The 14,793-nt window shown below is 36.0% G+C and overlaps 1 protein-coding gene across 1 annotated transcript in view; it reads left to right on the top strand.

Annotated features, from left to right (window-relative positions):
• Positions 1–2,359: 2,359 nt before the first annotated feature.
• LOC127866200 (uncharacterized) overlaps positions 2,360–14,793 on the top strand; it is a 38,909-nt gene continuing 26,475 nt past the window's right edge. Inside the window, exons 1-9 of the mRNA XM_052406621.1 lie at positions 2,360–2,527; positions 6,955–7,118; positions 7,306–7,439; positions 8,157–8,225; positions 8,642–8,814; positions 9,330–9,443; positions 10,621–10,809; positions 11,383–11,484; positions 12,875–13,015. Of these exons, the coding sequence (XP_052262581.1) occupies positions 2,403–2,527; positions 6,955–7,118; positions 7,306–7,439; positions 8,157–8,225; positions 8,642–8,814; positions 9,330–9,443; positions 10,621–10,809; positions 11,383–11,484; positions 12,875–13,015 (1,211 nt within the window). The 5' untranslated portion in view covers positions 2,360–2,402. The remainder of the gene's footprint in view (positions 2,528–6,954; positions 7,119–7,305; positions 7,440–8,156; positions 8,226–8,641; positions 8,815–9,329; positions 9,444–10,620; positions 10,810–11,382; positions 11,485–12,874; positions 13,016–14,793) is intronic.

Genomic DNA, 14,793 nt, shown 5'->3' on the forward strand with positions numbered 1-14,793 from the left:
TAATTTAATTTCATTTCTAATAAAAATGAGATACATTTATGACACAGTACAATTTAATGTGACATTTCAACCATATCAGTCATTCACATCGTTTAAAACTCGTCGGCGTCGAGCATGTGGTGGACCGCCATGGATGGTCCCAGGGCATTGATATGGCTGATGATCCTCAGTAGATCAGTGGTTGTCAGCTTCTCCTCTTCGTAGTCATCCCATGCTTGATGTAGTCTGCCGTGTATGGCAACATATTTCTTCCATCTGATCTTCGTGAGAAGGTGCTGGCTCACCAGCCGTTTATGAAGATCAACTGTCTCAGATTCCTCTCTGAGAAGGTTGGCCAACTTGTACAGACCAAGGTTTGCGGAACACGCTCGTGCGTTGATGTCACCACCAGTATTTTTTTGTAAACATGATTAAAGAAGGAAAACATTTGTTTATTTCACAGTTTGATAGTTACTGATCGTGTATGTAAAAACTCGGCCACCAGTGTTAAAGCATGTTCACGATCTAAACATACATATCTAGATTATTTTAAGAATAATACCTTATGTGCTGACCTGATTGTAGGAAAAAGAATCGAGAAATTTATTTATATAAAAAAAACAACATACTTGATCTTAGTATTTTAAACCACAGAAAATTTCTCATTATATAAACATGAGGTAGTTTGCCAACATAATGAATATGTTGCCCAGTTCTTGCCTCGTGGAGGCCACCTCTTGAAAGAGCCACATATTCCATGATATCCAGACTTACTCCAGTTTTATAAAATGAAGGTTATTTTGCTATGGTGGCTATAAAACGCACATTTGAGGGATTCCCAAATACACGCAGAAGGAAAACGTTTGAGATTAGATACAAGTGAATGTGAGAAAAAAAATCGTATTTTGATATAATATTGCTGAATCAATTAACAAGAAATATCTTTAAAAAAGATATACGGCGTTGATTGTGGTTGGAGTTTATGCAAGGTAAAGAGTTTAATGAATGAGATTAAGGATAGCGAATGTCTTTTTCTGTGCAGTTCTTAGCTGCATCACACGCAGTACGGGATGTTACGCGGAGTTTTAGCGGCTTATTTTACATAATTACATATTGCTGGTCATAAACCTATAGATAAAAAACAGAAAACCAAAAGAAGAATGGAAGTTAAATTAAAACATATGAGTCAACCGGCCACACGCAAAGTATCCGTACATATTTTTAATATTTATACGCGCACTCTTCGAACAAACCTGTTTTAGTGGTTTGTCGGGCATTGCAATGTGATTCGATTATTAACAGTATCGAGAATCATCGCGCTCATGTTTAATACATTAGTCAATATGGTGGAAGAATTATTGTTAAAATAATTAAAAATAAAATTTATCATGGTATTGTTGAAAACACATTAAGAATCTATTATTGAATATTGACATACCATAATTATATCGCTGGTTATCTTCATTTAACATCTTTCTTGTCTAAAGAAAATTCCAGTTCACCTAGTTCATGCTATAGCGCCTTTATTATATAACGATAATTTTACTCGCCGCGAACTTCGGTCAGCACATAAGGTAGTTGTGAAGATGCAGCGATGACCTGTATCTGACCCTGATACCTCGCGGGTTGAAATGCAATGCATTAAAGTGAGGTCTCGCTTCCACTGCTCTTTATACTTTTCATGTTAACATGTTGACAGGAATATGGAAGTTAGTACTAAATATGAGAACATAGCCTTTAAAGTACAAATGTTCTCACGCTGGAATTCCTCTGAAAATAAAAGGTGCACACACAAACTGTATTGATGTCGAGATTGACTGTAAAACTGTTCTATCTTTTAAACCTTTTTATTAGAGATAAAATTGTTTCATGCTGAACACACAGTAAAACAGTGTTACAAAAACGCGGACATGTTTCCAATGTTCTTGTCGTATGCTCAAATCAGCCTATGGGATAAATGAAGTGTTTTCATTCTGACCTAGCCGCGGGAAATTTTATTTGAATTTTATTGGACAGTTACAATTGTCACGTAAGGTGAAAAGCTGGCTTAATACAGCTTCGCCGAAAAATAAACGTGCAGTGTCTGTCCTAATTAGCAATTTTAAATGACACTCATCAGATAAATGATGTGCATCACATGCAATTTAAGTTTATCTATAAACTAAATATATTTGTAAGAAATAAAAAGCACTTAAAGTATTTAAACGTATTAATTAAATAGGTGGTTCATACGACGCATGTCCTGCTGAACAGTGTACCTGAAATTGTAAGTTCGTTCACATTCTCCTAGCAGAGTTGTCGTTCGTTCCTCACCATACATGAATGCAATGAACCGCAGTGTAAAAGAGTGGTTCGTTCATAGTGTATTGTTTTAACCGTTTCGTCTTTGGCTCCGTTTTGTTTTTATATAATGCTACATCAAGATGGCAGCATCCATGGTTTGTCGAGTATCAATGCAAAAGATTCGTCATTTGCAGTCGGTCTTGTATATGCCATGCAGAAACAATTCAGAAGCTACAAATTCGATGTCAAGAGGATACTTCGTGTTGTAAGAGACAATTAATCTCTCAATCGTCAGTTTTTATGTTTGACATTGACATAAATTGACCATTAACAGGCTACATGTCACTGATTGTTTCTGTCAAACTGTATACAATATGTTGAAAGTTTACCACCGAAAAAAGGTTAGTTGCAACAATCTTACTCCCAGCTATTGATCCTGCGGGTTGATGTGATTGTTGCAACTGACTGATAAAATCCTTTTTCATGGAAAGATACGGCCTGGAATCCAGGCAGCGCTTAAAATTAAAATAATAATATTAGCAACAGCAATTAACAGATATATATCGCTAATGCACAAGTTAGAACAAATTACATGATAAGGTGTGCTCGCATAATATTGATATTAATCAAAAGTTTCAAACACATCAATGGTTTATTTAAATGTGTTAGTCTTAGTCTGTGCTATCGACTATATCCGGAATCCTCTGCAAGATAGATCTCGTGTGTAAACAACCAATCGTAATACACCGACTTAATAATGTACCAACATTACAACAAATGCTAATAAATCTCTTGGTTTCATCCGCAGAAATATACAAACTAAAAATGAAAACATCAGAGAAGTAGCCTATAAGACCTTAGTTAGACCCCAGGTAGAATATTCGTTCTCTGTCTGGAGCCCACATACCAAATATAATACTGACAAAATAGAAAAAGTACAGCGTAGAGCAGTCCAAGGGGTAAAAAACAGCTACTCATTTTACAGCAGTGTCTCCGGTATGCAATCTGAACTTGGCTGGCAGACTTTAATGGACCGACGTGACCTCTCCAGACTGACCAAAAGTTTTACAAGGTTGTGTATGGCTTGGTAGCCATTGTGCTGCCATCATATCTTGAAAGGCCTATGAGGATGACTCGTCATATGCACTCAGGCCTTGAAGAATTTTTCCAGAGCCACTTGCCCTTCAGGGCGAGTGGGCATGACAATCCACTCGCCCGTCACTTTAATCTACTCGCCCTGCATTAAAAAAAAAAATCTTTATTTATAGTTTTGATGACCTTTCTTTCTGTTCCCTGTCTCCACCACCTTGCAGATATTTTAAAATTGAACCCTTTTCCATGCTGAGTTTTAATATTTCAGGCGAACTTTTACTGAAAGACACGCTTGATTGACAAATGGGTACAATATGGTAAATTTTTGCTAAGGCTTCTGATCAAGAATTATTCTGTTTATTAATAATTATTTTTTCTTTTTCTTTTTAATTAAATATAAGAAGTATTATAATTAACCAGTTGTTTTATTTTTTCTATTGATATTTACATTACAATGAAATTTTATTCTTCACGGAATGACCAATATATTTAACTGTGTTTTTCACTTTGAATCGATTAGCTGACAGCACTGACACCTACGAAAAGAGGGCAGCCAATTTCGAGAATTATTTTGACTGTGCCTGTTACGTCATTTTTCAGTGTCAAAACGAAAGTGCAGTTTTTTTGTGTACTAAACCTATTTTTTGTTCGTTCGAAAAATTGTTCGCAATTTGTATTGATGTGGCAGGAGTTCTGGAACTGAATTTATATTTCTCAACATGAAAAACAGCACTCGCCCGGTCGGTCGAGTATTTAACAAACTTTACTCGCCCGACCATCAACTTCACTCGCATATGCGAGTGGTCGAGTGGATTCTTCAAGGCCTGCTGCACCCACTCTCATTCAGACAAATACATACATCAGCCAACCACTTCAAATACTCATTCTTTCCTTTCACCGTAGTTCTTTGGAACAGCTTACCTGCCTCAATTGTACAGCAGTCAGAACTAGAGGGGTTTAAGCGTTGCCTTAGCCCCACTCTACTCTCCAGTCGTCCCTGAATGCACAAAACAGTGTTTTTAATAACTTTTAACCTATAAATATGTTTCTTCTTGTTTAACACTATCACACTTATGTTCACCTCACTTTCGTGCTTTTAAGTTTCCCTTTCAATGCTTTTAAACCCCTTTTATCTTGCACTGACACGCGCACCTGCCAGTAATACCCGTGAGGGAAGTCCGGCATTATTGAAAGATAGATAGATAGATTATTCAAAACCTCTGTAAAATAGATGTAACAAAAGCCAGATCCAGTTTTTCTGAATTGGCTCATTCAGTTTACTAGATTAATAGTTGCAATGATCCAACTGCAAACTATTGACCCTCCGGGTCAATAGGAGTTGCAACTAATAAAGAAATCCAGGCGGCCCTTTTATCACTTATATGAGCCACATAAACTATTTTCTGGCATAAATAAACACATAAAGATCATAAATACAGTACAGCCCACGCAGAACCAACATAATCCTCAGTCACGCCACGGCCAGAATCGTTAATACTCGGCGGCCGCGTCGTGTGTTCATATCGCCGACATGTACATTTGTGTAGCGTAGAAACCAAGATTTGCGCTACTTTCATAGTTATTATTTTCACGTTTTGATATGCGAATATGATTTTTATATGTCTATAAAATGATGCTTTATAGACTATTTATATAATATCACGTCCTGAAATATATTTGACACGTAATGCGCTTTAACAAATTATCGTTGAATTAATTACGCACAACTGTACATGTTTCGTTCGATTCTCAAATGAGCATTATTGAATTTGTAATCCGAAACAGGCTTACAAATTTCAATACTAAAACAACATTAACAATTAAATTCTAGCGTAAAATTAACAGTGCCTTATCCTTTGTCTCAATAAAAAGCGCGCGAAAATTATTCAGACATGTAGAACGTTGCATAGAAAGTGTGGGTGTATTTTGTGTTGTATAAAAACATGAACATCAAGTCAGGTGATTAACGCGTGTTCAGTGGGGAAAAAACAACCCGATTCGACGTTATTTCATCACATCTTTAAATAGTAACAAATGCCAAAATTTATTCGAAGAAAAATTGCGAATGTATGTGTTTCTTGAAATTCTTGAGCACTTTTATCGTAAATATTTACCAGAATTTGCTTTAAAACTGGAATATACTGGATTATCTGGTAATGAGTAGGGACGGGAAAAATAGTGATTATGCAGTAATAGATACATTAAATTAATTATGATTTTAATATTATTATAATTGTTCTTTTAATTTTTTTTGACTAACTAATAATTTTAAAAAGATTTTTATTTTCTGATGCGCGTCTACTCTGCGTCATATCCTGGATCGCGGCTTGCCTCGACATGTCTTGGCGGACAGATGCAAAGCATAGTGGTGAAATGCTACGTGCTGCCGCATACTGATGCGGCTTCAACGGCCAACTTGGCATCGACTTGCTGCGCCTTGACTCTGCGGATCGCGAAATATGTTTGTTCTGCGTGGGCTGTACTGTATATCCTAAATGCGCAAACTAAATAACGTACGTGATATGGTGTGCTTGCAGTATAATAATGTTAATCCAAGTTTCAAACAAGTCAACAGTTCCTGGAAGGTATTTACAACGGTCAACATCTAGTATTCCAAATTCGAAACTATGCAAAAATTATACATTGCCTTTCCCTGGAATCCTCCTCAAGATAGATCGCGTTTCTAATTAACCAATCGTGATAAACCAACTCATTCAATAAAAAATGTTTGCTTTTGGTTTGAACACGATTTTTTGTCAAGTTTTTAACTTGAGCATTTCTCTACAAAAGACACACAAATTGATGTGGATGGAAACAAGTATCATGTTCGTTACAATGTACATGTATTAGTTTGATAGAACTCGATTTTATAGACATTCTTGAGACTTATTTTTTTATGTTCTTTGCCTTTACCAGGAAGAACTTTGAGCTGTACGTATTTACTCACATTAGCTCAAATCATTCAAGAAAAACTAACCAGAGTAATACAAAGGCTATGACCAATAGAATTTTTTTTAATAACCCAATTGTAGCAAATTATTATGCATAAATGCCACATCTTTGTGAAGCTGGACTTCCCTTCCGCTTTGTACTGCCTAGGGAAAGTGATTTCCAATAACGGTAAAAGACTTTGATGGCATATTGGCAATTTAAGTGACAGGCAGTACTGATAAGGCGAAGTATGTCTGCAGACTGAGTGGGACTTGTCAGCAGATCTGCACCAGGTCTGGGAGAAAGGAGCTAATGGCTCCAATGGTTTCTGGTCAGGAAACTGTTTTTATATTTTGCTTGTGGAATAATTTTTGACAACGGCTCAGGGTTTAATTTATACTTTTTTGTTACTTCTTGTACCTTGTTAGCGCGACAGAGTAACCTTGTTTGGAAGTTCACCATATGTTAACTGCATTACATGGTATTTAAGTGAGAGATTTACATACCTAGCTTCTTCAGTTTCATACAAATATTCATACAACATGAGTACTTAAATTAGGAATGGTTGATTTGTCCAGGTGTCAACAGTTCTCATTAACTGTCTGATTTTAACCATTCCTCATTTTGTACACTTTTTCGCTCTTCTAGTTCAGAAAAATACATTTTCAGTATCCCAGAGGTGCCAAAAGACAACAAAGACAACAACCCAGTTATGAACTATGAAAAATTCCCGGAGTTTTCCAAAGTTAAAAAAAACACAGTGCTTCGAGGATGTGCAAAGTTGGCATTAACCTTTGATTCAAAATTTGATCAGCTTGTTGATACTTTGAGTGGTAAGTTTTTTTGTGTTGACAGTTATAAAAAAAATTTAAGATGCTACATAGGTAATGTAAATTGTTAATTGCTCTTTAAAGTTTTTGTGCAAAAAGATATAAGATTATATAATATACCTTATAATGACAAACATAAATGCTTGTAAGAGACATAAAACATAATTTATTTTACATGCACATGTTATAGCAAAGAAGTTGAGTTTTGAGGAGATAGTGAGCGCCCTGGAGCAGTCGATGGCACCACTGTACACAGCCTACCATCAGGCAGAGATTCTCACTCAGACAAACTTCAAAGACTTCCCTCGACCAAACTATGACAGAGTGAGAACATATTAAATCTTCCATATCTTATCATCAGCAACAGCAGCAGTAACACACACATAGTTCTCATCGTATTTTACATCATAGTCATGCTACCTTCACATTGTCATCGGCAATACCAACAGCTCTACTTGCATAACTATCATTGAAGTTTGAATCATAGGCTTTCCTCTTAAAGTCATTATTGATCATCTCTAGAATTGTAATATGTACAGCTGCATGGTTTGCCTGGATTATGTTGACATGAGAATGCTAGATTGCCTTGTCTAAGTCTGAAAAAATAGTTATACCCCAGTAGCCTAAAGACAGCACTGGGTAAATCGTAATCACACTGGATGTTTGTCTTTGTAACCGTCTGTGCGTAGACTCCTTCACATTTATACTTACAACATTTAAACATTTATGCTTTTTTACTTATGATATTAATTTGTGCTTCTGAAACATGAATCATCCTACCAAAAATATTGCAAAAGTTGTGCCCCTTTCTCATTAAAAAAAATCTATAAAATGATCAATGCAAATTGCTATTCAGCATGCGAAATCAGGGAGTATTTGTCACTATTTCTTACAAAATCTAGTTTTTCATCAGCAAATGGAAAGAGATACCAGTAAGCTGACTTTTCTTAATTTTTTTACAATCATTTACAATAATGATTTTTACAATAGCATACAGTTTTCATGGTTGTAAGTATGGGTCAAGAATATTTCTCATTTCAGATTGACAGCCAGATTCAGCGATCTCTGAATGAAATACATTTCCAAGAAGAATTCTACAATGCTCTTGTTGTAAACAAATATTTACATTTCTATATTTTAAACTCTGAATGTTTACATCCTATGTACATATCCTCGTATGTAAAGACTCATCCCATTAGCATTCTCAGTTGAAAATTTCCAAACCTTGTTCAACTGTGTTGCAGTTTGTATGAAGTTAGGGTTACAACTTAGGTATAAGCAGTGTGAAACACTACATGTTCAAAACCATTTCATATTCAAAGGCTTTTGTTTTCTTGTCAAATGAAAAGAGACTCAAAACAACCAAATCTCATTTCCCTATTAAAATAGTGATCTCTGGATCAATGCTTCTTTATCATTTATACAGGAATATTGACTTCAAATGATAATTGAATAACTGTGAATTACTGGCACGCACCAACATAAAACATTGCTAAATGCTTGATGTGCTCTTATTAAAATTTCAGAGGATTAAGAAGAAAGATTACGACAAGTTGTCAGACTATCACAAACGTCTGCTGGACATATATATATATGAGGCAAAGATGATTGGCATGCATAAGCTGGACAACAAGAAAAAAGACTACACATACATCATGGAATGCTACCAGAAGATAGAAAGAAACCAGGAGGAATTCCAGTAAGCATAACTCTGTCAAATACACCATGGGTCTTATGTGCAGATTTAATATTATTTTCCTTTTGCTGGTCTGAGACCAATATGGTTTGAAAATGACCGATTTAAATTTTTGGCCATGATAGTACCATTTCCCTTAATTCTCCAGTCACTGTCCAAAACACAAGTTTCTATGTTCAAGGTCATCCCACCATGTTTTCCTTGGGGAATCCTTGATTGTACCTTTTCATTTGGGCCTGGACAGCTTAATTTATGGCTCAATGGACTATCAATACGGGGACTCTTGTGGGGCTGTATGATTTGGGCCTGATTATTCATGCAGTTATTTGTATGGCCATTCTGCTTTTGCCTGAGATTATTTTAATGCTCAGTATGAACTTTTGGAAAAGTGTGCCTGGCTGAACTGAATGCTTTGAAATTCTGTTGAAAACAGAGAGAAAAGTCCAACAAACAATACATTGTGAAAGGAGAGCATTATTTAATAGGTCTACATTTCTTCACAATATTCTGCCTTGTAGACGTAAGGTGATGACCCACAAGTCCCTGTTTTTTCTGGACCTCGGAGGACAAGCAGACTGGAAGTATTTGAAAGAATTACCTGCAGAGATTATACAGGAGATAGCTAGAGATAAGTATGTACTTGAAGACAGTTCCTGTGTTCTTGTTCCTTATACATTTAGCAGCATTTATCCTAATACAAATTGACGTACTAAAGTACTGTGCACCAAGAGTTGGAGACTTACCAACCATTCTCATTTCCTTGCTTTTGCTGGTTTAAATAATTAAAACTTACATCATTTTAGTTGTCAGATAGCTATTAAAATTTTATTTAAAAAAATGTTATTTCATGTTTCACTGAATCTGTTTTCCTGCATTCAACATCCTCCGAAGTCTTTATACTGATTCAACGTTTCACCTTTAACATACACATTTTTATAACATAAAGAGGCCCATTTTTGTAGTAATTGTTTTATGCACATGATTATGTTATTTATAGTGATGGGAACAAATAACGTAACAGTCGAAAATCTTCCAAATATAGGAATCAAAAATTAATTTTTGAATATTCATTTTTTATGCAAAAAACTTCGAATAGAGTATTGGTGCAAAGTCTTTTTTTTCAGTGTAGACAATGTTCTTGTATACACAGGTGTTAATACACTGTGTTAAATCTATTGCCTAAGATAATTTACATGTTATTTATAGATCAGCGTCTAGCAATTAAGACAAAAGAGACAACACAGCTTTCATTTTTTTCGAATGGCCAATCATTTTAATTGCTATATCCAGATATTAAGTTCAGGATTATCATATCAGAATTTAGTTACTTAAAAAAGTAACCAATTAAATGTGGTTCTGTGATTTTGGAGTTCATTAAAAAAAAATGCGAAAACAAAAGCAAAAATATGATCTAGGGAAGGTTATCCAAATAATTTATTATAGGGTTGAAATAAATGAAAATTAAGGCAATATTTTCTGGAAATATCATATATCTTTTAAAAAAGAAATAAATTCAGTGAAAATGAAGAATATAATAATAGATAATTGTTTACAAAATTATTACTCTTATTCCCTTTTTAAAAGCTGTATATATTATAAAATAAGTATTGGTATTTTAGGCAATCAGGTACATTACTTTGCTCTGAAAGGTAGCAAGTTTGGACATTGAAATTTAAAGATTAAAAATAACTAATATTGGAATATTTTCAAATAATGACAAACATATTTTTAAAATTCAAACATTATTGCACTATTCCTTCCCATCCTTACATATTAATCAGTCCATGAATGTTTGCCATGTATGGCCAGGTCAGCAGTAGACCGGGGGCCCTGGCGGGTGACCTTGAAGAAGCCCATTGTGGAGGCGTTCCTGGAGATTTGTCCCAACAGGACCCACCGCTTCAAGGTGTGGAATGGCTGGCACATCATTGGCACACACTTCTCCACAGATATTCGACTGCACACTTTTGAGATACCTGGTCAGATCACAGAAGCAAGGTAAGACAAACTGAGCTGCACTGTGTTAAAAGGGGGTTTAATGCATGTGCGTAAAGTGTTGTCCCATTTTGTTCTGTGCAGTCCGCACTGGCTTATCAGGGATAACACTTTCTGGGATAACACTTTCTGGGATAACACTTTCTGCTTCTAAAGTATTTTGAGTTAAAAGGAAGACTCCGCTTGACACCAATCTGAAAATTGTCATCTGTGATAAGCTTGCGCGCACTGCACAGAGTGCGATTCAACTGTGTTTTGCACTCCACATAACACTCTGATTTTGTTCTTTAATGAAAATGCATAAGAACATTGGAAGAAATATGTCATGTTTCATCTCACTGTATGTGTATTTTTGATGTCAATGATTTTTAAGCCGCTAGTCAGACTGGACAAGTCTGTTTTAAAGTAAATATGGAGCCTGGGTTACAAGTTTGTATACAACTATTTCCTGTATTGTATAATAAATAATATATTGTTAGTGCTTGCTTAGTACAAGGGATCTCTGAGCTGGCCCTACAAATCTGTATTTAATGTGTGTTCAGGAGAGACATTGCCCGGTATTTAATGTGTGTTCAGGAGAGACATTGCCCAGAAGGTGGGGTTTGAACATTTCACAGACCTGTGTATGGAGAGACGAATGGCAGGAAATCTGAAAACTGTTCTCACAATGTTAGACAGGTATTCACCATTCTAGCTATTTATTGTCCCCTACCGGTTTTACCGGAGGGGACTTATGGTTTGCACTCTGTCAGTCTGTCTGTCAGTCTGTCTGTCCGTCACACTTTTCTGGATCCTGCAATAACATTTCATTTTGTTCTTACATCAACAATTCTGGTTGCTATGGCAACAAATAGACTAGAAATACTGCTGAAAATGGTGGTTTTCTGGATCCTGCGATAACTTTAAAAGTTCTTCATATTTTTTCATGAAACTTGAATCCCGGATAGATGGCAATATGGACATTATGCACCTCATTTCATTTTGTTCCTACGTTAAAAATTCTGGTTGCTGTGGCAAGCAACAAATAAAAAAATAAAATTCTGACAATGGTGGAATTTCTGAAAATGGTGGAGCCGGTAGGGGACCATATTGCTAGGCAATCTCTTGTTTAAAATGATTTCTTGGTTCCCTTTGTTTCTAGCTGTTTTAAGTGCTTGGGCACCTCATTGAAAAATTGTTTACATATTTAAGTGTTGTTTTTAACCAGGTTTTTAACCAGGTTTTCCGAAGGAAAAAACTGGTTATTAGATTGGCGAAGGCGGGCGGGCTGGCTGGCTGGCTGGCTGGCGGGCTGGCTGGCTGGCTGGCGGGCTGGCGGAACAAGCTTGTCCGGGCAATAACTATGTCGTTCATTGTCAGATTTTAAAATAATTTGGCACATTTGTTCACCATCATTGGACGGTGTGTCGCGCGAAATAATTACGTCGATATCTCCAAGGTCAAGGTCACACTTTGAGTTCAAAGGTCAAAAATGGCCATAAATTAGCTTGTCCTGGCCATAACTATGTCATTCATTGTGAGATTTTAAAATCATTTGGCACATTTGTTCACCATCATGGGATGGTGTGTCGCACGAAAGAATCACGTCAATATCTCCAATGTCAAGGTCGCCACGACTAAAAATAGATTAAAAAAAAAAAAAAACTTACAAAGGGGGTTAATTTTGTTTGTTCATTTATAAAGTTCAGTTTGAGTTTTCTCCCTTTATCAGATTTTTTTTTCACAATGATAACCTGGTTTTGTGACAATTTTGTCCCTTGTTATAATTGTTGTCTTGCAGAATTTTCAATGTTCAGTTATGCTACCAAATGACATGATGACAATCATTTCATTGTGATTATTTCACAAATATTGTCGCTTGAGCTGGATTACATGATACTGACCATTTATTATGAAATGAGTTTCTTTTCTTAACATGAGCACTTTGTGCTGGTAAACCAGCTAATCCAGGTAAACTGTGTGTTGGTTTATAAACCGATGTAAGATGACTGAAATATTGTTGAAAACCGAGATAATCTCAACAAAATTAACAAATAAGCACACAAACAAACAAACCTACAAATTGCAGATACAGGGAACATTTTCTACCAATGGCTAAGAAAGAAGTAGCCGACTTACAGCAGTTTGCAGCATCCATGGGACTAAAAGAGCCAATAAAACAGTGGGATATCCCCTACTACAGGCGCCTGCATTGTGATAAGCTGTACAGGTATGTACACTATGATAAGCTGTACAGCAATGGACACGATGATAAGCTATACAGGTATGGACACTATGATAAGCTGTACAGGTATGGACACTATGATAAGCTGTACAGGTATTGACACTATGATAAGCTGTACAGGTATTGACACTATGAAAAGCTGTACAGGTATGTACACTGTGATAAGCTGTACAGGTATGTACACTATGATAAGCTGTACAGGTATGGACACTATGATAAGCTGTACAGGTATGGACACTGTGATAAGCTGTACATATATGTACACTGTGATAAGCTGTTCATGTATGGGCACTATAAGCTGTACAGGTATGTACACTGTGATAAGCTGTACATGTATGTACACTGTGATAAGCTGTACAGGTATGGACACTATGATAAGCTGTACAGGTATGTACACTATGATAAGCTGTACATGTATGTACACTATGTTACGCTGTACAGGTATGGACACTATGATAAGCTATACAGGTATAGACAATATGATAAGCTGTACAGGTATGTACACTATGATAAGCTGTACAGCAATGGACACGATGATAAGCTGTACATGTTTGTACACTATGATAAGCTGTATAGGAATGGACACTATGAAAGCTGTACAAGTATGGACAATATGATAAGCTGTACAGCAATGGACACGATGATAAGCTGTACATGTTTGTACACTATGATAAGCTGTATAGGAATGGACACTATGAAAGCTGTACAAGTATGGACAATATGATAAGCTGTACAGGTATGTACACTTTGATAAGCTGTACATGTATGTACATCATGGTAAGCTGTACAAGTATGTACACTATGATAAGCTGTACAGGTATGGACACTAAAATAAACTGTACAGGTATATATGATAACCTGTACAGGTATGTACATTATGATAAGCTGTACAGGTATGGACAATGTGATAAGCTGTACAGGTATGTACACTATGATAAGCTGTACAGGTATGTACACTGTGATAAGCTGTACAGGTATTGACAATATGATAAGCTGTACAGGTATGTACACTGTGAAAAGCAGTACAGGTATTGACGCTGTGATAAGCTGTACTGGTATTGACACTATGATAAGCTGTACATGTATTGGCACTTTGATAATCTGTACAGGTATGTACACTGTGATAAGCTGTACATGTATGGACACTATGATCAGTTGTACAGGTTTGAACACTATGTTAAGCTGTACAGGTATGATAAGCTGTACAGGTATGGACACTATGATAAGCTTTACAGGTATGGACATTATGATAAGCTGTAAAAGTAGGGACACTATGATAGGCTGTACATGTATGAACACAATTATAAGCTGTACAGGTAAAGACACTATGATAAGCTGTACAAGTATGGACACTATGATAAGGTGTACAGGTATGTACACCATGATAAGGTGTACAGGTATGTACACTATTATAAGCTGTACAGGTATGTACATGATGATTAGCTGTACAGGTATGTACACTATGATAAGCTGTACAGGTATTGACACTATGATAAGCTGAACTGGTATGTGCACTATGATAAGGTGTACAGGTATGTACACTATTATAAGCTGTACAGGTATGTACACGATGATTAGCTGTACAGGTATGTACACTATGATAAGCTGTACAGGTATTGAAACTATGATAAGCTGAACTGGTATGTACACCATGATAAGGTGTACAGGTATGTACACTATTATAAGCTGTACAGGTATGCACACGATGATTAGCTGTACAGGTATGTACACTATGATAAGATGTACAGGTATTGACACTATGA

Source organism: Dreissena polymorpha, chromosome 2, assembly GCF_020536995.1.
Source record: "Dreissena polymorpha isolate Duluth1 chromosome 2, UMN_Dpol_1.0, whole genome shotgun sequence".
NCBI classification, from domain to species: Eukaryota; Metazoa; Mollusca; class Bivalvia; order Myida; family Dreissenidae; genus Dreissena; species Dreissena polymorpha.